Raw genomic sequence first — 22,776 nt, forward strand, 5'->3', positions numbered from 1 at the left:
TTTTTTTTCCACTAGCCTCCTGAAGGTGCTGGGGTACAATTCTGGTTGTGCTTGCAGCCCTCGGGTACCCTCTGCTCCTGCTACACTCCCCTTCACCCTCCCCCGAGTGGTCATTCTTTGTATATTAGCCTGGACAATAAGCTGAATTACCGTTTTTGAATTGGGACCCTGATCTGGGACCATTTCCAATTCCCAACCCTACAGCGCATTAACGTCTGATACCCAATGCAATTTTCAAAAAGGTCAATTAGTGGCCAGGTGGTGTGTTCGCCACCCATTGAGGATTGCTGGTGGGTGAGGGGGTTGCTCCCGAAGCTGGAAGACCAGAAAGAGCCCTCTAGCACTGAAAGATCGGCAGCCTGACCTTCAGAGGCGGATGCTGCTAATGTAGGAATGAGAAAGAAAGGGTTTGCAAGGTTAAGGCGCCCTGTGAAGAATCAAAAATTTTAAAATAAAAAGTGGCCACACCTCCCAGGTCACCATCATGGGAGCAGTAGGTTAATGAATAATCCTTCTTGACACACAAAACAAAATCTCCCCACAACTGCCATGCATATCTTACACATAAACATGCAGGCATGAATATACACACCCACAAACAGGCCGGGATTTTCCGGCCCCGTTGCGGATGAGACGCGCTGTGGGTGAGGCGGCACCTCAGCCAGAGGTCCATTGACTTGCGGCGGGACCGGAAGATCCTGGCGGCGGGCGGGTGCGGAAAATCCCGCCCATGAGTGTGTGGGTTTGGCAGATACACATGAATGTGCACACACACACACACACACACACACACACACAGGCATTGCTGTTCAGTTTAAATGGGTAACTCATTCTCTAAAACAGAAGTGTAATATATAAATAGAAGAATAAGTATTCACCTACAGATCGAGACTGACTGTGTGATGCCCTGCATCTAACCGATAATTTATCTTTGCAGCAATAAATAGAAATATGGGGCAGAATCTTCTGGTCGGTGTTTGGGGGTGGGCCCCACACACCGACGTATAAAATGACGCACGGTGATGTCGGGCGTGCATCCCAACATCACTGTGCGTCATTCTGATCTTCCATTTGGAGGGTGCGCGCCAGAGTCGGTTGTGCACATGCCCAACTGTCAATGGCCTAAGGCCATTAGTAACCTAATTAAAGCAATTGTCAGGGCTGCCCGTCCAACTTTACGGTTGGCAGGCAGTCGAAGAGCCCAGGCAGCCAGCCAAAGAGCCCAGGCGGCCAGTCAAAGAGCCCAAGCGGCCAGTCAAAGAGCCCAAGGGGCCAGTCAAAGAGCCCAAGGGGCCAGTCAAAGAGCCCAAGCGGCCAGTCAAAGAGCCCAAGCGGCCAGTCAAAGAGCCCAAGTGGCCTTCGCATTTCTCATATAACCTCATCCACAGGCGGGATGAGGTTTCATGAAGGGCTTATAATGTAAATAAAAATTTTTATTAAAGTTCATAAACATGTCCCAGCTCATGTCACATGAGGGGACACTGTCACATGAGGGGACATGTCTGAATAATTTAATTTTTTAAATTTTTTAAACATCTTTTGCACTTAACTTAATCCCCCTGAGGCATGGAGCTGCCTCAGGGAGATTTCTGCACTCTTTCACGCGCATTCGTGAAAGAGCGCAGGCCCCAACTCTCCCTCCTCCCCCCACCCGCACAAGGTAGCGCTGAGCACTTCTGGGTGCACGTCACGCTGGGCGGGCCTTAATTGGCCCACCCACAAAATGGCAGCACGCAGCCAATCGCAGGCGGCGATCAGCTTTGCGCCTGCTCCCAACCGGTCCGCCCGATGAGGAGAAAATTCTCCCCATGGAGTTCTTCAACACTGATACCCTCATCATGATAGATTACAACAATAAACCTCCTTTCTTGCTGAAAAGAGGACTATTATATCTAAAGGGAAGAATTAAATATCTGCACCTGTGCATTGCAACAGTAGCGGTTTAAATTTACTTGTACTGTTTTTCTTCTCTTTATACATTAACTTGGAAAACTCATGTCTAACCCCAAACCTGTCTGACAGCTGGTCATCATGCTGTCTAGACTGCTTTCATATAATTCAAGAACACATATGTTGTAAATGAAGCCACAAAACTGAACTCCCCCATCCCCAACCCTCATGGGGTCTCTTTCTCGCTCTCATCCTGCTTCCAAAAATAACTTGAAAAATTCTGATCATTGTGATTGAAAATGAATCATTATTTATTCTATTTTTATTTTCCATGACTAATTGACACCATTTAATGATCAAATCATTTGTCTGGGGGTAGGAGGCAACCAATGAATGCATGACTCTGCTTTTTTTAATTATGAACAATGGCTGTCTCAGGAGATAGCCGACCTTCAACAAATAAAACAAGGTGTCACCTTTGCCTCCCTCTGACCCATGAGAGGCTGATGTAATATTTGTGTTGGAATGAGCCATGTCACGGCTAACAGAACAACTCGACCTCTGCTGCTTAGGGCCTTGCAAAACATGTGCTCTGCAGATCATGTGTTTCTCAGCAAAAAATTCATGCTTAAGTAAAGTTTTAGAATTCCCGGGACACAGTGTGATTCAGTGCTCCAATAGCTGTTGCTCATCAGCAAATGGCACTTGCCTTTCCAATTGAGTGCTTTTGCCAGTAGAGTTTTACGCAGGAAGAAAGTGAAAGCAGAGTGTCCTCTAGGATTCGCCAATCACAGATTGTCTCCAGGAATTAAAAATTAATTTCCCGAACACTGCAGTGAGCAACCAGGGAGAAAACTGCAAGGTCGTGAAGAAAACCACCCAGCACCTTCTGCCAATTTAGTTCCACCTTGGTCTATCTGCATTTAATTTTAACATCAGAAATTTTGGGATAGAAATTTGAAGCTTTTGAGATTTTTTTTCCAGGGAAGAAAGGAGATCACAGGGGCTCTGACCCAAATTTTTAATTCCTCTCTGGCCATGGGGGAGGTGCCAGAGGACTGGAGAACAGCTAATGTGGTTCCGCTACTTAAGAAGGGTTGTAGAGATAAGCCAGAGAACTACAGGCCAGTGAGTCTCACGTCAGTGGTAGGGAAACTATTGGAGAAAATTCTGAAGGAGAAAATCTATCTCCACTTGGAGGGGCAAGGTTTGATCAGGGATAGTCAGCATGGCTTTGTCAGAGTGAGGTCATGCGTAACAAATTTGATTGAATTTTTTGAGGAGGTGACCAGGTGTGTAGATGCGGGTAGTGCAGTTGATGTAGTTTATATGTATTTCAGCAAAGCCTTTGACAAGGTCCCACATGGGAGACTTATAAAGAAGGCAAATGCACATGGGATACAGGGTAATTTGATAAGGTGGATTCAAAATTGGCTTAGTTGTAGGAGGCAGAAGGTGATGACAGAAGGATGTTTTAGTGACTGGAAGCCAGTGTCCAGTAATGTACCACAGGTATCTGTGCTCGGTCCCCTATTATTTGTCATTTATATATAAACGACATAAATGACTATGTGGGGGGTAGGATTAGTAAGTTTACGGATGACACAAAGATTGGCCGGGTGGTTAACAGTGAAGTTGAGTGTCTTGGGCTACAGGAAGATAGAGACGGGATGGTCAAATGGGCAGATAAGTGGCAGATGGAATTTAACCCTGAAAAGTGTGAGGTGATACACTTTGGAAGGAGTAATTTGACAAGGAAGTATTCAATGAACAGCATGACACTAGGAAGTTCTGAGGAACAAAGGGACCTTGGCGTGTGTGTCCATAGATCTCCGAAGGCAGAGGGACATGTTAGTGTGGTGGTTAAAAAGGCATATGGGACACTTGCCTTTATCAATCGAGGCATAGATTACAAAAGTAGGGAGGTCACGTTGGAGTTGTATAGAACCTTGGTGAGGCCCCAGCTGGAGTACTGTGTGCAGTTCTGGTCACCACATTATAGGAAGGATGTGATTGCACTGGAGGGGGTGCAGAGGAGATTCACCAGGATGTTGCCTGGGATGAAACATTTAAGTTATGAAGAGAGGTTGGATAGACTTGGGTTGTTTTCGTTGGAGCAGAGAAGACTGAGGGGCGACCTGATCGAGGTGTACAAGATTATGAGGGGCATGGACAGGGTGGATAGCGAGTAGCTGTTCCCCTTAGTTGAAGGGTCAGTCACGAGGGGACATATGTTCAAGGTGAGGGGCAGGAGGTTTAGGGGGGATGTGAGGAAAAACTTTCTTACCCAGAGGATGGTGATGGTCTGGAATGCACTGCCTGGCAGGGTGGTGGAGGCGGGTTGCCTCACATCCTTTAAAAAGTACCTGGATGAGCACTTCGCACATCATAACATTCAAGGCTATGGGCCAAGTGCTGGTAAATGGGGTTAGGTAGGTAGGTCAGGTGTTTCTCACGTGTCGGTACAGACTCGATGAGCCGAAGGACCTCTTTTCTGCACTGTGAGATTCTGTGAAATGAGAATTGCCTAGCCAAAATATTGTACGAAGGGGAGTGAAAAAAGAATTTGCCCAGAGATCATTCTGAGTTACTGATGTTGAAGTCATTGTAAAGCAAAATCAGACATGGCATTTAATAGACATCCAATTTGTTACACAGTCACCCAAATTTAAAATAATCCCCAAGATGTTGGGACCAGAACTGAGTAGAGGAGAGCATTTTGGTTTGTTTCCTTAATTCACTTGTCACCCCAACAAATTTGGAGGAACAAAATCTTCTGTGTCATGCATCTTGCACGCCACGATCCATGCAAATGTTTGCTCATACATGCAACTACATACCAGGGGGTCCAGGTAAACCTCGCTGTCCTGGTTTCCCAATACCTGGACTGCCTCGTTCACCTTTTTCTCCAGGGCTTCCTATTAGTGAAGGGGAAAAGATGTGCCATTGAGAATGAAAGATTCAAACAGTTTGTTAACAATGAAGGAAAAAGTAAAGAACAGGGCAATGATCTCTACTTTCAGCATTGCTGCAACAGGCTGGAATAAAAGCTGAAAATGAACAGCCAACCATCAGGATCCACAAAGAACCAATAAACAGACTTTGTACACTAAATTCCTATTCCTATATTAAATATGTTTTAATTCAAATTAAACCTGAAGCTGCGGTTCTTCTTGTGATTATATCACCTCAGACCCAATAGTTTCCATGGGACCAGTAGGCCCATGAATGACCCTTCTTGATACACAAAACAAAATTTCCTCACAGCTACCAGGCCATGGTTTGGGCCTCTTGCTAGTGCTATCAGGTGAGCGATACCATGAATCTGCTAATAAAAGGGTTGGGAGAAAGCCAATAAGGTCAAAATCAAAGTTTTCCCCACTGAAACTATCCCAACCCTCCCTGATGTTAGCGCTAAAAATGGCTGATAATGTTACAGTTTATCAGTTGCATTCGAAGGACATTGGACTTTATCACTAATTGTTCACTTGCAGGAAAGATGGTTATCACATTACAAGAAGGATGTGATCACAATAGAGGGTACAAAAGAGATTTATGAGGTTGGTGCCAGGAATGAGGAATTTAAGCCAAGAGGAAAGTTTGGATAGGCTTGGTTTGTTTTCTTTGGAGCAATTGAGGCTGAGAGAGACTTAAATTAGGTATATAATATTTTGAGCAGCCTAAACAGAGTGGATGGGGAGGATCTAGTCCCCTTAGTAGAGAGGCCAATAACCAGTGAGCAAAGGTTTAAAGTAATTGGCAGAAGGGTTAGAGGGGAGATTTTTGGTCTCTCAGAGAATCAAGGGATCCAAGGAGTGGGTAGGAAAGTGGACTTGAAGCCCAAGATCAACCATGATTGTATTGAATGGTGGAGCAGGCTTGATGGACCGTGTAGCCTTCTCCTTATAGAGAGTGGTGGGGTCAGGAACTCTGTCTTAGAAGAGTCGAGAGGTAAAACTCTCATTACATTTAAAAAGTACATGGATATGTACTTAAAGGGCTGTAATCTACAGGGCTATGGACCAAGAGTAGGAAGGTAATCAGGCTGAATAGCTCTTATTCAATTGACACATACACGAAGGACTGAATGACTTCCTTCTGTGGCATAAATTTCTGTGATTTTATAAGGAGTTTTAAGCCTGGTTAGTGCGCTCGAAAAATCTAGATTGAATGTCTCATACCTCTTTCACCTGGTCTGCCTTGAACACCAGGTGATCCTGGGAATCCTGATGGACCCGGAGGCCCTGTTTCTCCTACTTGTCCATTACTACCTGGTGATCCAGGTGGCCCGGGTGGCCCGGCAACAGCCCGGTTGGAGTAATAACCGTTGGGGATCTGGTTTATCAATGAGTTCACTCTCCTCATATGATCTGCAAAAATAAAAAACAAAATTTAACAATATCTCAAGCTAGCAGCTGATTTCTTTATGTAATCTATAAATCATATTCTGTTTTGTGCTACAGTTCAGATCTCTGACCATCTCCAAATGAAATGCCTGTGGCATGGTACATGGTACATTTATCAACCTGACATGTGGTATGGGTAAACACTGGCAGCATCAAATAATGTGTTTATTCCTATTTGCTCTGTTTGAACAATAAACATGCACCATTCATTGACTGTATAAGAAAAAAACAACAGAACAAGTCTTTGATCTGTTTGAACAGAAGGTAATCATTGTGAGGTGATGTAGTTCAGCTGCTGCTCTTTGACCTGGGCAGGATCTGGACTTGTATGCAACATGCTGTGAGCTTTGAGAGATTGGTAAGCCTTAGCCTACATGGGGTCAATCTCAGGAGAAAGCTGGTAATTGAGACATACCCATTGTGAAATGTGCTCTTTACCCCATCAAAAATGGACATACTTCCAATGTCTGAGAACTGAAGTCATTAAATAGACAGATTATGAATGTCTTTTGTCCAGCCATACAAGAGTCATTGATAAACTTAAATATATATATAATATATGCATACACTTATACATTTCATATAGAATATCTTCTAACATTGCTAGTTCTGAAAATGTAAAAGCCCAAAGAATTATCTCCATCTTTTCTACTCTTAAGCAGGATTTGTGTGCCAAGAAATTGATGAATTTTCAATTAATATTGCTTCATATCCCAAGGTGAGTCAAAGGCTGTCATCCAAAAAATTTCATCACTGGCATATGACTAAATATGTATTTATTTAACTATCTTTGTTTGCATTGTTCTTTTATTACTTAACTACCAGTAAACTTTTCCTGCAGTCAGTTCACTATTCCTGATCTGAATGCTTTTGTGTGCAGATTCCTACACACACCGTCCCATGCAGAAAGGAAGAGCGACTTGCATTTCTGTAGTGCCTTTCACAACCTCAGTAAGTCCCAAAGCACTTCACAGCCACTGAAGTTCTTTTGGAATGTACTCTCTGTTTTAATAAAGGAGACCCAGCAGCCAATTAGTTCACAGCCTGATCCCACAAAGTGATCCCACTATGAGCAGCATGCTCCCCATTTGTACTGTGCCTGTATGCTGCCTTACAGGCTACCATTTCCTGCTTCTGACTCTAAGGCCCCACAAAACACTTTAAATACTGCTGGAGGCATTGGATTTGCCTGCTGTTTGGTATGTCAGCAGCACATCATCTGTCTAGATGTGCCTTCTAGTTTGATCCTTCCAGCCAAGTCCCTATTTGCCTACATATCATGACAGATGTTTATGGTCCATTATTATATATTTTTCATTTTTAACGTGTTTGTGTAACCTTTCTTCCCTCCTCCAGGAAATCAATCAATAATATGAAATATCAAAGTTCACACAAAAAAATTGGCAATTGACCTGTCAGCTGATCACTATCAGGAGGAGAGTTTACCAGTGAACTCAATAGGTAGTAAGAATGAAATAACTACATTGAAAGGCGACAAGTAATACCCAGATATGTGCTAAAATTCTCTGACTGGCGTGTTAGGCAACTGACAATAAACTTCAGTCAAGTGGCACTGAAGACAGAAAGTTTGAGTACAGCTAGCTAAATGATGTGTAATATTACCCTGCCCCCACCCTACTCATAGATTGAAGAGAACGTACATCAAGTAACACTAATTGTTGTCTCAAGTTCAGGAAACCAGAAACACCTGCAGCTCACAGCCACAAACGCCCTGTGGCTTCCCCCAGCAACTGTCAGTTGTACTCACTGTTCATCAACTGCTCACAGACTTGTCTTGAAATTGCTCTCATCATGTTCTGGGGGGCGAAGTCACCCTGGAAAGGTTAAAAAAAACACATATTACTAATTCAATTAAATCCAGGTAAAAAGGAAAGAAAGATATGGCATTTATATAGCATCTTTCACAACCTCAGTACATTCCAGAATGTTTTACAGCCAAAGAAGTTCTCTTGAAATAGAGTCACATTGCATTTTAGAGAACATGGCAGCCAATTTTCACACAACAAGCTCCCACTAATAGTAATTAGGTTTTGGTTGAAGGATGAACTTTCATCATCAAACCAGTGAGAACTTTCTGGTTCTTCTTCAACTATTGCCATGGAATCTTTACACCTACCTGAAAGAAGACGCAGCCCTGTTTAATGTCTAATCCAAAAGAGGATATGTCTCTCAGTACAGTACACCTTCAGTACTGTACTGGAGTGTCAGCATAAATTATGATCTCAGGTCTCTAGAGTGGGGCTTGAGCCATCAGAAGGGATGAAGTCAATTGTAAAGGAAACCCACCTTTGTACACTACCGTCCAAGACCAATTTCAGCCTCGAAAGTTGAAAAGCAGTAAGATTGATCACACAATAAATTGTATTTAGATCTCCTGTTCATTGACTTTTTGCTTGGTAGTATACAACATGGTGGCGTAGTGGTTAGTGCTACTGCCTCATAGCTCCAGGGACCTGGGTTCAATCCTGACCTCGGATGTCTGTCTGTGTGGAGTTCGCATGTTCCCCCTGTGTCTGTGTGGGTTTCCTCTGAGTGCTGTGGTTTCCTCCAACCGTCCAAGGGTGTGCTGGTTAGGTGGATTGGCTAGGGTAAATTGTCAGTGTGTGTGTGCCCTGTGGTGGACTGGTGCCCTGTCCTGGGTGTACCCTGCCTAGTGCGCATTGCCTGTCAGGATAGGCTCTGACTCCCTGCGACCCTGAATTGGATGAAATGGTTCTGGAAAAGTGAGTGAGTATACAACGTGTTTTACTTAAAACAACCATCCTGTTCCATCTTAGTAATCATTTGTTCATTAGTCTTCTAAACTTTGCAGATTATTCACAATGAAATTGATGCTAGCCCATTGGGAAAGATGTGATCACTCATTTAAAACTAGATCTATTTACAATAAACTCAGCTCTGGGGGTGGTGGGGCGGTGCTGAACGGTAGCTGTCAGAAGAGTGATTTTATTGCTTTGTTTTCAGTTCAGGAGATAGTGGGAGATTATAAACTGCTTGAGATAACTTTCCCAGCTCATAGGATCATAGGGTGGTCAATGAGCGAGTAATGCCATTGAGCCACTTCCTGGTGCCTCCTGGTAAGATACCTGGGCTGTTTTGATGGATGGGCCTCATCACCTTAATGCTGCTGAACTACAGGTGTTGAGACAGCACCCAGAGGAGTTTGAGGTTAGAAGGTGAATTCAGCCTGTAACTCACTCTCAGATATCCATTATTTTACATATAAACCCTGAATCCCTCAATTAGATTCCAATCTGTAACTCACAACCAGCTGATTCATGAGCTCAAATGGTTGTTTAAGGAGCTGGGGCAGACTCAGCTGATAGAACCCAACTCTTAGCTTCTGAGATGCTATATTTCCAACAAAGATTGAGGCTCAAATTTTTGCCATGATAGAGAAGCATTTCCCATCTTCATGGGGTCGGGATTGAAGTCTGACCAGGATTCGCACATGCATGATTTGTAGACGCACCTGGCCATTTAAATCACTAGTTTCCTGCACTGAAGTGGGACTTTGGAAAGCCAGGAGTGTGAAACCCATAGTGTGCAGTTAGAACAGATCTGAGCTTGGTGGATTCATTTGGGTAGCCAGGATACCCCTTTGGAGAGATAAGGTATCCTTTGGATAGGGTTCAAGGGCAACTGTCACACAAGGCCCATGGCACACAAGACTATGGGGCTAGTGCTAGAAAATGGGATTAGAATAGTTAGGTATTTGTTTGACCGGCACAGACTCAATGGCCCAAAGGGCCTTTTTCTGTGCTGTAGACTTCTATGACTATGACTAACTTTGGGACAGGTGAGGCACCCTTTGGGATTGTTAAAATTAAACATGATTATGCACAAACTCATTGGAACTGTCACATTATCAAAGAACTGTTCAACTCTCAAGGAAGTATCAAAGCTGTCAAGGAATTGTCCAAGGATACTGGATGAATTGGCACAGAAGGGGTAACGGCAAAGAATAGTGGGTGGGGAGCATGGGTTGGCATGATGTGCAAAGCATGATGGATGGGGGCATGGGTTGGCATAGGTTGGCATGGATGGGGCAAGGGGAGTGTGAGGGCTGCAGGAATGTTTTTTGTTTTAATCATTTCTTCCATTTATTTGAACAATGTGCTGCAGCAGCCCAGCCCACCTCTGCACCCAGCAGCCTGCACATCCATTCCAGGGTCGCCCACTCTGACTTCTATTTCAGTCCATCCCCACACCTGATCGAAAATCCAACCTGCGAGTGGACATTTTTAAAGGTCAGTTTTGCAGAACCAAGAAATTACCCAACTCTGCACACCTGATCCGAGGACAAAGATCTAGGCCTTAGTCACAACAATATCACTTTTTTTATTCTTTCATGGGATGTAGACATCACTGACAAGACTAGCATTTGTTGCCCATCCCTAATTACCCTTGAACTGAATGGCTTGTTAGGCCATTTCAAAGGGCAGTTAGTGTCAACTACTGGGGTCTGGAGTCACATATAGGCCAGACTGGGTAAGAATTTTCTTCCCTAAAGAGCCTTAGGGAAATAGATGGGTTTGTATAACAATCAATGATAATGTCAAGGCCACCATTATTGAGGCTAGCTTTAGCTTCCAGATTTATTAATTGAATTTAAATTCCCCCAGCTGCCATGGTAGAATTTGAACCCATGTTCCTGAAGGCATCAGCCTGGGCCTCTGGATTACTAGTCCAGTTACACTACCACAATGCCGATAAAATCTCCTAACTTTCAACACTTACCCGGTCACCTTTCTCTCCTTTTGGGCCGATTTGTCCCTATACAAATAAAAACAAAATCAATTATTTGAACTGCATCATTTTTAAATGTTATCACTTTGGCTTTGACCTGAAAATGCCCAGGGGATCACAATGGGGGATTACCCAGAATCCACTGCTTCCAATGCAGTTAGCTCACAAACTTTGTATTGTCTGCTAATTTAAATTATTGCGGCGTGTAGCCTGAGCTATGTGCATTGTTGAGTGGCTACAAGCCTGAGGAAGGGTTGTAAAATTGTGAAAGGCTAGCTTGAGTTAAAGCTAGCCTTTACTACTTATAACCATTCTGCACCTTCTAAAGAAAAGGTGTATTCTGGCTGAAGCAAGTGCTGGAAGTCATTCTAAAAATGATTTTGATGTAGGGAACAGTCAATAACAGTACAAAAAGGCAGAGAATGGGATGCAAGATTTTCTGCGGCTGCAATAGAGGTCTTGGTGCAGGAGGCGGAGAAATGCCATCTATCCACAGGTGGCTGTGAGGTTTTCCAAACAAACTTAGGTGAAGGCAGTGGGACCAAATAGCCAGAGCGTTCAATGCCAGGAGTCTAGACCCTTGAAGCTGGATACAGAGCCAAAGGTTCAGTGACCTCACATGAGTGGTCAATGTCTGCAAATAAAACTTAAAATGCCATATCCCAACAACTGTACAACTCACCTCACACACTGGATGCAAAGCTGAAAGAAGTTCATGGAACTCATGTGAGTGGTTAAGGTCAGTGAATGCGTCTTCAACTGCCATTTCCTACCAACTTCCAAACTAGCCTCACACACTGCTCAATGGATCACTCACCGACCAACAATCTCTTGTAGGACAAAGTGGAGCATAACCAAAGGTAGCAACATCTAACTGGCAGGGTATAGGCATGATTGCATGTCTATTCGCCATCATTGAAGTGGCCATAGCTGAGGCTGTGGCCAGTGGTGAGGCTGAAACCTTCATACATAATCCTCCTTCACGCATCCCACTTCACCCTCATTCCACAATCTGTTCTGATTTACAGTACAAGCTGGAAATGATGTAAGCATGCACCTCATGCTTTCCCCACTCACCTCACCACAATCCTAATTTTATGGCTTTCTTCTTTCAGTTGCCCAAGAACTGCAACCTGGCTCAACAATGGTGGAAAATCAAGAAAGACACTGATGATGAAACACTGTCATTTGTTTGCATACTCACAGCCACCACTGTCCTAGAAGATAGCTGACAGGCAGGATCTAAATGTGGTACTGGGCACAGCTGACCTGCAGCCAGGGGAAGGGATGAAGGTAGTGCAGGTGCTAATTTACTGTAGGGTGGGGTCACACATGAGTTTCACGATAGAGGACTCAGCTGAGGACTTTGAAAGGGTGGCCAGCAGAAGACTTGATGGATATGCACAGTGAAATGCTTGATGCATTGCCAGGCCTGCCAGAAAGTCTGCGCTCAATGTCAAGAAGCAAGGAAGACTCCGACACTAACATGGCACAGAGATTTGCACAGAGCTTGGATCCCATCCTTTCCAATGTGGAAATGGTGGCCAAGTCCATTAGCACATGTGGGGACCCAACCATGATGCAGCATCTGATGATCAATGTCTCAACTTCCATTTCAGCACAAGCAGAAGACACTGAACATCTGGATGCTGCAATGGAAGATCAGACTGAAGTCATGCAAGGTCAGCTTGCTGGCACAGAAACTCATACTGCCTGCATGTAAGCTTGCTTGCTGCCAGCAGGTGGTGCTGTCCAAGGCCATGCCTTCTAGCCAGAGCTTCTCCAGGCATCCTGCAAGCTTATCCTCATTGCCCACAATGAAAGTCAGCAGCCTTCCAACAGCCATGCTGCAACCACTGAGGGAGCACAGATAGGAGCACTACGCCAGCCAAATGCACATGGAAGTTAGGTGCTGAAGCAATGCACCATGGTGATTAGTTTACGTTTATATGCAGTATGGCATGGTTTAATTCTTAAATTTGGTTCAGAATGTTTACTTTATTGTGGCTTTTATTTTTGCATTTTCTTTTTATTCATTCATGGGATGTGGGCATCACTGGCTAGGCCAGCATTTATTGCCCATCCCTAATCCCCCTTGAGAAAGTGGTGTTGAGCTGCATTCTTGAACATTGCAGTCCATGTGGTGTAGGTACATCCATAGTGCTTTTAGGGAGGGAATTCCAGGAATTTGATCCAGTAACAGTGAAGGACAGTGACAGATCAAGCAAACACTGATCATTTTGACACATTGCCAATGAACCAAGAAGTTTACTGTGCATACCCATCAATCTTCTTTTGTAGGCCAGCAAAACTTGTGTGTAATCATTTTGACATATTGGTGCTTTAACAAACTACAATTCTGTGCTGCTCATAATTCTATTTGAGCCTCAACTCAACTTCCAATTCTATATCTTGATAGTCATAAAAACTGCCTGCTCTAACTTCATAATATCTCCTGTCTCTGCTGGCGAAACCCTAATCACTATCTTTGTCATTTAATTATTCCAATGCTTTCCTCACTGGCCTCCCATCCTTTCACCTCCATAAATTTCAGTTGATCTAAAACTCTGTTGCCTATATTCTCTCCAACAACATGCCCTACTTACCCATCACTCCTGTCTTCACTGAATGTCATTGACTATCAGACACCAAATGCCACAAATTTAAAATTGTTAATGTTGTGTTTGAATCCACAGTTGCTATAGCCTTCCAAAGGTCTACAAATCTTCGCTCACAGGAACTCTTTATTTCTCCAACTGTGGCCTCTCATACATTCCTCCCACTTCACTTCAGCTGTAAAGGCCAAATGCTGAGGAATTCCTTTTCTAAACCCCTCTGTCTTTCTATCTCCTTCTCCACCTTTAAGGCCCTTCGTAGAATCCACCAATTAACTAGACCTTTAATTACCATTCTTAATACATCCTCTTTGGCTTTGCATCCATTTTCTTCTTAACCCTTTGTGAGGCACCTTGGACCTATGTTTTCCTATTGAAAACGGCTTTTGAAATTCAGGTTTGTTGATACCTTGGGTTAGATTTTCCGTTTGAGGTGGGGGCCTTGATGTCAGGATCAAATGTGTGCCCTGATCCCACATTGTGCTGGAAAGAATCACCTAGCATGATTTTTGTAGGATTGGTTAAGTAATGGCCAGAGGAAGCAATTGCTATAAATTCTTGAAGCGTTCCACAACTCAAAAGAGTTACAATTAAGGACAGCAGGCGGGTGCCTGAGGCTGGATGGCCAATAGGAGGCCCTCCAGAGATGACACAGGCAGCCCTACCATCCAAGGTGGGAGCTGCTGATGCCTGCAGGGATAGAGCGAGAGAAAGTGCCTCATAATATAGACACCCTCTGAAGATCAGGTGAAAATAACTATTTTAAAAATGGCCTCAGCTGCCAAGTCTTGGAGGGCCAACAGCCACAGATGTGGCCTGATGGCCATAGCAGGTGGGGGGTGAGGTATCCCTCGCAGGATGAAGCATTGCCCCGTTTCCTGCATGGAGACCGTCTCCTCTCATTGTTCTGTGTTTCAGCCACACTGTGGGACTCGCCAACTGGAAAATTCCTGTCAGCTTGGGACAGGGGCCTTAATTACCTCAGTTGGCTAGCTGTCTACCTCCCATCCAGCCTTCTTGAGAATGGGTTGAAGGCAGGTTGTTAACTTGAATGATGACCGGTGATGCAGGATTCCTTGCCGGCCCACCTCCAGCCCCACCCCTTCAATTTTTAAAAATCCCTCCTGAAAACTGTGTTCTTTTAAACACAGTTTTAGCCTAAAACCCAGGGATTGGGATAGTTTTGTGCAGTATTTCAAATGATTGGGGTGATATTCTCCAATCCCTATTTTTACAGAATGGGAAAAGGAATTTCACCCCAATTCATTGTAAATATTACACAGAGAAATTGCACCATTACATGTTCATGAATTCATTATAAATATGAGGAACTACACCCCAATATGTTAATTACTTCATTATAAGTATTATATAGAGAAACTACACCTCAATGAGTTAATCAATTGCTTACAAATATTACACAGAGGAACTACACCCCAGCATATTAATCAATTCATTGCAAATACACAGAATCTTAACTTCAAAATTAATCAATTCATTGTAAATATTACAGAGAACAAGACCAAGTTAGTCAATTCATTACAAATATCATACAGGGAAAATTCAGCTGAATACATTGACCAACTCTTTAACGATAGGTCCTCAGAGGAACACTTCCCAAGAGAGCACTAAGTTTACCTTAGCTGAAGGATGTGTGAGGATTTTTTCACTTCATGGAACTGAAAGGTTGCCAACAAACCTCATTGATCTATTTGTAGTCCACATTCCCATATGTAGCTTTCTACATTTTTCTATGATAGAACTATATCTGGAAGCCAGTCTGAAATCCTGGAACATTACACTATTTTTCCTATGAGAATATACTGCAGAGCTACAAGCCTTTCTCAATCCAACCAACAAAAATAATTTAACCCACAAAAAATGAGAGTCCTAATGTGAAGCAGCTGTTGAATTCAAATGTCTATTTTATTACTATTGCTTTTTGATATTTGCAGTTTAGGCTATTGTCATATTTCTACATGTTCTGGATGGGCAATTACTAGTGACACCCATATCCCAAAGATGAATAATAAAAAAGAAAATCACAGCATGAAAGGTGTGCTGAGAGATAAGCAGCCAGCAAAGCCTGATTTGACCACCCTGTCAAGATGTTGTCAACCATATCCACAGTCCCTGACACATCCACCTAACAGTGTTGATTGGGAATTAATTTCTCAAAGTCTGGGTCAATGAAGTAGAGTCGTACCGCCGCTGAAAGGTATCTGCAATTCACACGCAGCTTCAGCCTAGCATGTCCAGCGACATAGACAGTTATTTGTGGCCTAAAACTTGGCTGTGCCTCCAGTCAGCATGCTGGAAGACGACAGAACACCATCCTCACAATCACTTTTTTAAAAATTCATTCATGGGATGTGGGCATCACTGGCTAGGCTAGCATTTATTGCCCATCCCTAATTGCCCTTGTTCAGAGGGCATTTTTAAGAGCCTACCACATCGCTTTGTGCAGTATCATCTCCAGCATCACTTCTCACTGACTCCTGTTTCCAGCTTGGCTGTCTTTCTTTTCATTCTTTTCCATCACTTCTTAGTCCCCTGCCCCTTCATTCTTGATAAAGGCCATTAATGTAATTTCCTTTGCGAATCTCTGAAGCATTTCAGTATTGTTGTCACCCCATTACAACACTACCTTTAACTTCACTCATATCTTTAAATTTCTTTTGTACACAATTTTCCACTTGCAATTTGCACCAACAGTGTGCTCCCCACATTCAACCAAACTTGCACTTGAAGTTATGTTAACGAGTTGGCTTCAGAAAATTTGGTGCAAATAATACACTTCCACTTGGATCTGCTGACAAAACAGTCATTTGGGTCTAAACTGTACAGACAGTTGAAAATCTACACTAAAGACTTTCAGAGTAAACTGAAGAATAAGGCAATTGGCTTCATCAACACATATCAGATCAGGATCTGTTAGAAACAAGACTAGTCTCATGACAATGTTATTGTAAAGAGGATTACACTGAGGTCACATCTGAGTTTAATTTATTTGCAAGACAGGAAACAAAAAAAAAGCTTAAATCAGTTTGAATATACACAGCTTGAAATAGTCAACAGTGAGAATCATAAAGGCTTTGAAATTATCACGTTCAATATTACTGTCTGAATATCTAATGAATTGAACTGAAGTTCCCTGCGTGGGAAATTTTTTAAAAATTAAGTTAGCACCACCATTAAAATACCAGGCGAGGAAATTCCTGCAGGTGCTTTAAATATTTATACACTTAATATCACACACTGTCATTTCAAGCCCAATTATCTTCAAATACCATTAACTAATTCCTCTGCACATGGTGGACCTAAATTAGTGCCCAGTGGTTAATAATGGGAAGGAGAAATATCAAGCTATAGTTACAGTATCAGAGGAGAAAATATTTCATTGCACAACAATTGGGGATAACCACATCAAGGACCAGTGAAATTGGCCTGTTAGATTGCAGTGACCTTGAGAATTTCATAAAGCGGTGAAGGTGTGCGCAATGAATGCACTTGTACAGAGATTCAGTCTACTGCCATTTTGGTAGAGGGGGGGTAGAAACGTGGGGCAGAATTTTCTGCCTGTCAGGCGGGCAGAGCAGGAGCGGACCCGATCGCGGGCGGCGATCAGGTCTGTGCTGCCATTTTATACGGGTGGGCCAATTAAGGCCCGCCCAGCGTGAATCGCGGCTGCCGAGGACAGCAGGAGTGGGTGGGCGGCGGCGGGACTGCAATGACCACCGGGTCCAATGGCGACTTGGCGGCCTGTTTTAAAAAAGTTGCTGCAGTCTTTCAAAGGCTGCAAATCATGGCCAGTGGAAGGGTTCTCCAAAGCGCTGCTGGTGAACAGGCCAGGCAGGAAGGTAGGGCAGGGGGGCACTGTGCCCCTCATTTTTCTGATGATTGCCTTGCTGCACTCCCCGAGGAGGTGGCAGCATGGCGGGGGGTCCTCGTTCCCAGGGACAGGAGGAGAAGGCCCCCCACATGACTAAACATACCTGGGAGGAGGTGGCGGAGGTAGTGAGCTCTCACGATGTGATGCGGCGCACCTGGATCCAGTGTTTCAAGCGCTTCAACAACCTATTGCGCTTGGGAAGGGTGAGTACCATGTTGGCATTGGTCACTTAACCCAGCAGGTAGGCTGGAGATACATTAGGCTATGCTTGGCTTGGTGTCCATGGTGGAGGAGTCTATGCAGACTATCGTCGAAGCAATGAGCCTCATGGCCAAGCTCCATGCGTCCTCCATGGAGAGAGTGGCAACTCTTGTGGAGAGGCTCCTCCTGGAGACCCATTAGGGCTTCCTGGGGATGCGCTAGGACCAGCAAGCCCTCACATCGGCATTGACCTCAGCTGGTCATTGCCAATGTGGGAGATGGTCTGGGCACCAAGTTTCCCAGCTCAGTGCCCATTCATCCACGGTGAGCAGGGAGTTCCGAAGTGACCTCAAGTTGGCACAGCAGCTGCCTGTCGTCTCTGCGGGCTCCTTTCAGGGTGCTTCGGATGAGGGCAGCAGCTCCTCCACCCCTCTGCCAGTGACCGTTGCATCCGGTGAGGCTGTGACGACTGTGGAGATGCCAGCTGTGGAACTGGCAGCTCCCTCCCAGGTAGGGCCAGCAAAGGCTCCATGAGTCAGAGGACAACCACCAAGGTCATCGAGGCCAACAAGACAGCAGAGTCAGTAGGCTGTCTCAGATGCCACTCCCAGCGAGAGGTCAGCACCAAGATGGAGCACCTGAAAATGTAAACATAAGGCACCTTGGCACACCACGGGTTTATCACTGGTGCTTTTGTGTTGGCCCGCAATGAGGTCTTTATGAGTTGGTGTGATTTTTAACACCTTTTTCATTTTGTTTCATTAATTAATGGCGGGTGCGCATTGGAGATCAACGCACGCCTGCCCAACGAAATATCGCAATGGCGCGCAGTGACATTGGGATGCTCACTCGACGCCACCGGGCGTCATTTTACACATAGGCTTGCGGGGCCCGCCCCCGTATGCCAACGGGAAAATTCTGGCCTTCGAGTGTTGATTCTTCTACATGCTTCTGTTGAAAAAACAGGAATCCGTGTGGTATTTGCAAGTTGATACTCATATCCAAGTTGGTACTCATATTCAAGTCCCAGGTCCAAGGACATAGGCAAAATTATGCAATGAGTGAAAGTAAGATGACTTGATAGATTTGACTGGACTTTGCAAGTGCAGCACAAACAGCTCCATATTCCAACAGATGGTACCTTCAGGCTTTCCGCACGCTCATCCTCATTGTCTTGTCACCAGAGCACAGCTTAGCTTTGACAAAGAATTTGGGAATGCCCATGCTCTCCACTCATCTGCTGTCTATAGAGTTTGAGCCCTGTGCAGTTACAAAGGGAAGATCCTACTTTGAAGATAAAAGATTCCATAGACATCAATCGATGCATGGCAAGCACTGATACAGCACATCCCTTCCTCATCTTACTTTGAATCAAGGTATTGAATTAGTTAAGTTCATCACTTACCACTGATCCTATTTCACCTTTTTGTCCTTGACTCCCAGGTTGACCAGAAGGACCAGAGACACCTGCTGCACCCTAAAAAGCAAAAGGAACAGGTTGTGAGATTTAGAAGTCTATAACTGATACTTATTTAGTAAAGGCAGAGAGTTATACATCTGTCCAAATTAGTTCGCCCAGCACGATTATCTGATGAGTCAGAGATGGTGAAGATTGAGATTACTATTAGGAAGGGGAATGTGGAACATCAGATCAAAATTCATTTGAAATTGCATTTCTTGACAGCAGGAATGGGTAAACAAGGTCTGATTCTTTTCTTGCCTTTGAAGGGTAAGTGTTATGTTTTGGACTGAGAAAAACATCATCTGGATTCACTACAAAGCAGCCATTATAGAACTAACTTTACACCTCCCAACAGAGAGGACAATATACAACATAGTAACAGATAGTGCAGAGGATATAGAGAAGGAGGAACTTAGAACAATCACCATCACTAGAGAAAAAGTACTGAGCAAACTGTTGGGATTGAAGGGTGACAAGTCCCCAGGACTTGATGGCCTACATCCCAGGGTCTTAAAGGAAGTGGCAGCGGAGATAGTGGATGCATTGGCTATAATATTCCAAAATTCCCTGGAATCTGCAAAGGTTCCAGTGGATTGGAAAAATGGTAATATAACGCCCTTATTCAAAAGGGGAGGGGGAGGCAGAAAGCAGGAAACCATAGACCAGTTAATTTAACGTCTGTCGTTGGGAAATTGTTGGAATCCATTATTAAGGAAGTAGTAATGGGGCATTTAGAAAGACAAAATGCAATCCATCAGAGTCAGCATGGTTTTATGAAGAGTAAATCGTGTTTGACTAACTTGCTAGAGTTCTTTGAAGATGTGACAAGCAAAGTGAATAATGGGGATCCTGTAGATGTAGTATATCTGGACTTCCAGAAGGCCTTTGATAAGGTGCCACACAAAAGATTAATACACAAGATAAGATCACATGGAGTTAGGGGTAATATATTAGCTTGGATAGAGGATTGGCTAACCAACAGAAAGCAGAAAGCCGGGATAAATGGGTCTTTTTCTGGATGGCAAGCTGTAACTAGTGGGGTGCCACAGGGTTCGGTCCTTGGGCTCCAACTATTTATAATCTATATTAATGACTTGGATTCAGGGATAGAAGGTACTATAGCTAAATTTGCACATGACACCAAAATAGGTAGGAAAGTGAGTTGCAATGAAAAAATAAGAAATTTACAAATGGATATGGACAGGTTAGGTGAATGGGCCAAAATTTGGCAGATGGAGTTTAACGTGGGTAAGTGTGAGGTTATCCATTTTGGTCGGAAGAATAAAAAGGCAACTTATTATTTAAATGGAAAGAAACTTCAGAATGCTTCAGTGCAGAGGGATCTGGGTGTCCTCGTGCATGAATCGCTGAAAGCTAGTATGCAGGTACAGCAGGTAATAAGGAAGGCAAATGGAATTTTGGCATTTATTGCTAAAGGCATAGAGTATAAAAATAGGGAAGTGTTGTTGCAACTGTACAAGGCATTTGGTGAGACCGCACCCTGAGTACTGTGCACAGTTTTGGTCCCCTTACTTGAGGAAGGATGTAGTTGCACTGGAGGTGGTTCAGAGGAGGTTCACTAGATTGATTCCAGAGATATGGGGCTTGTCTTATGAGGAGAGATTGAGCAGTTTAGGCCTATACTCGCAGAGTTTAGAAGGATGAGAGGAGATCTAATTGAGGTATATAAGATGCTAAAGGGGATAGACAAAGTTAGACGTGGAGCGGATGTTTCCCCTTGTGGGGCATTCTAGAACGAGGGGCCATAGTTTTAGGCTAAGGGGTGGTAGATTTAAATCAGAGATGAGGAGGAATTACTTTTCACAAAGGGTCGCGAATCTGTGGAATTCACTACCTCAGAGTGCGGTGGATGCCGGGACACTGAATAAATTTAACGAGGAGATAGACAGATTTTTAATTAGTAACGAGTTGAAAGGTTATGGGGGGAGGGTGGGAAATTGGAGTTGAGGCCAAAATGAGATCAGCCATGATCGTAATGAATGGCGGGGCAGGCTCGGCGGGCTGAATGGCCTACTCCTGCTCCTAGTTCTTATGTTCTTATGTTATGTTCTTATGAGTAACATTTTTTTAAAAATCAAGATAAGGATTTGCTTGATCCTGCTCTCATAAAAATGCATAACACATGTTCCTCTCTATGCTATTTTAACGTAACAACTAATATATTGTTAGTGTCCACCTTGTGATACCATCAGAAGAAAGTGGTTCATGCATGTTAAGAGAACTGTGCTAACTGTAATTTCTGCCTCTGCATCTCCTCACATTATCCCAAACTTGTGTGACTTTATGCCTGAGCTCCTTACCATGTTCTTTCTGAATCAGAAATGAAAGTGGGAGAAACATGGCGGGTAGGAAGATCAGATGGGGGAGACAGACCATAATTGACCACTTGAAGCTTTGGGTTCCTCAATTCATAGCTAGGATTGAATCAGCTTTTACTATTCTGAAATGTACATTTATATTTGATTTTTTTTTTAAATCCCTCCTGGAATATGGGCATCCCTGACAAGCCAAGATGGTATTGTGAGGTTGTGATCGATGGAGGACTATTCGTGTGAGAATGGAGTCATTTATGGGCCAGACTCAGTACAGACAGTGTGTTTTCTTTCCTAAAGAATGTTAGTGATCCAGTATTTTTTTTAACAACTCCATGGTCACATTTGCTAATAACAGCTTTTTTATTTCCAAATTTTTAAAACTGAATTCAAATTCTCAAATTATCAAGATACGATTCGGACTCCATTCCCTGGATTAATAGCCCAGGCGCCTGAATTAGCCAATTAACATAACCACCACATGACCATTCCAATTTAGCTGACATGTCAGTGAAAATCATGTAATAAAATTTCTATTACACTCCTGTCAATGATAGGAAACATACACCTGGAGCTGCTCCTGCTATGCTCTTCTACACTCTTCATTCAACCAGCGTTTATTCCTTGAGTTGATGGTAATAGTAGAGTGAGGGGTATGTCAGTCATGAGATTAAAGACTGTGGTTGGATTCAATTTTGCTGCTGATGATGCCCAGAGCGCCTCTTCGGTGCTCATTTTTGAGCTGCTAGATCTGTTCTGAATCTATCCCATTTAGTACAGTGGTATTGCCACACGGCATGATGTAGGGTGTCCTCAGTGAAGATGAGACCTTGTTTCCACAAGGTCTGTGCATTGATCACTCCTACCAATACTGTCACATTTAGATGAATCGGTGTCAGGTAGGTTGATGAGGATGATGTCAAGCAGGCTTTTCCCCCGTGTTGGTTCTCTCCCCAACTGCAGAAGCCCAATCTAATGGCTCTTGGAATGCCTACAAGTTACCAGATTCCTTACATTTCTATGGTTCAAGTGACTTTAAAATGTAATTATAGTTTCACTGATATCCCCCTCTCTCCTCGCTGCCTGTGAATAGGCTGTTCCAACAATGGTGTCATGGATTGAATCTGAGCCAGGCTCCTTGCCTGTTTAACTTGTGACATAATTCAGTGGACTGGAGCCAGTAATAAAGAGAGGTATAATGTAATTT

General features: G+C 43.7%; 1 protein-coding gene across 3 annotated transcripts in view; it reads right to left on the bottom strand.

Annotated features, from left to right (window-relative positions):
- Positions 1–22,776, bottom strand: part of col12a1a (collagen, type XII, alpha 1a) — a 273,614-nt gene that overhangs the window by 14,039 nt on the left and 236,799 nt on the right. For all 3 annotated transcript variants that reach the window (XM_078557493.1, XM_078557491.1, XM_078557492.1), the window contains 5 exons: positions 19,180–19,251; positions 11,058–11,093; positions 8,065–8,131; positions 6,072–6,260; positions 4,731–4,808 (listed from right to left, as the gene is read on the bottom strand). In XM_078557493.1, the coding sequence (XP_078413619.1) occupies positions 4,731–4,808; positions 6,072–6,260; positions 8,065–8,131; positions 11,058–11,093; positions 19,180–19,251 (442 nt within the window). The remainder of the gene's footprint in view (positions 1–4,730; positions 4,809–6,071; positions 6,261–8,064; positions 8,132–11,057; positions 11,094–19,179; positions 19,252–22,776) is intronic.

Source organism: Cetorhinus maximus, chromosome 14 (genome assembly GCF_964194155.1).
Source record: "Cetorhinus maximus chromosome 14, sCetMax3.hap1.1, whole genome shotgun sequence".
Taxonomy (NCBI): Eukaryota; Metazoa; Chordata; class Chondrichthyes; order Lamniformes; family Cetorhinidae; genus Cetorhinus; species Cetorhinus maximus.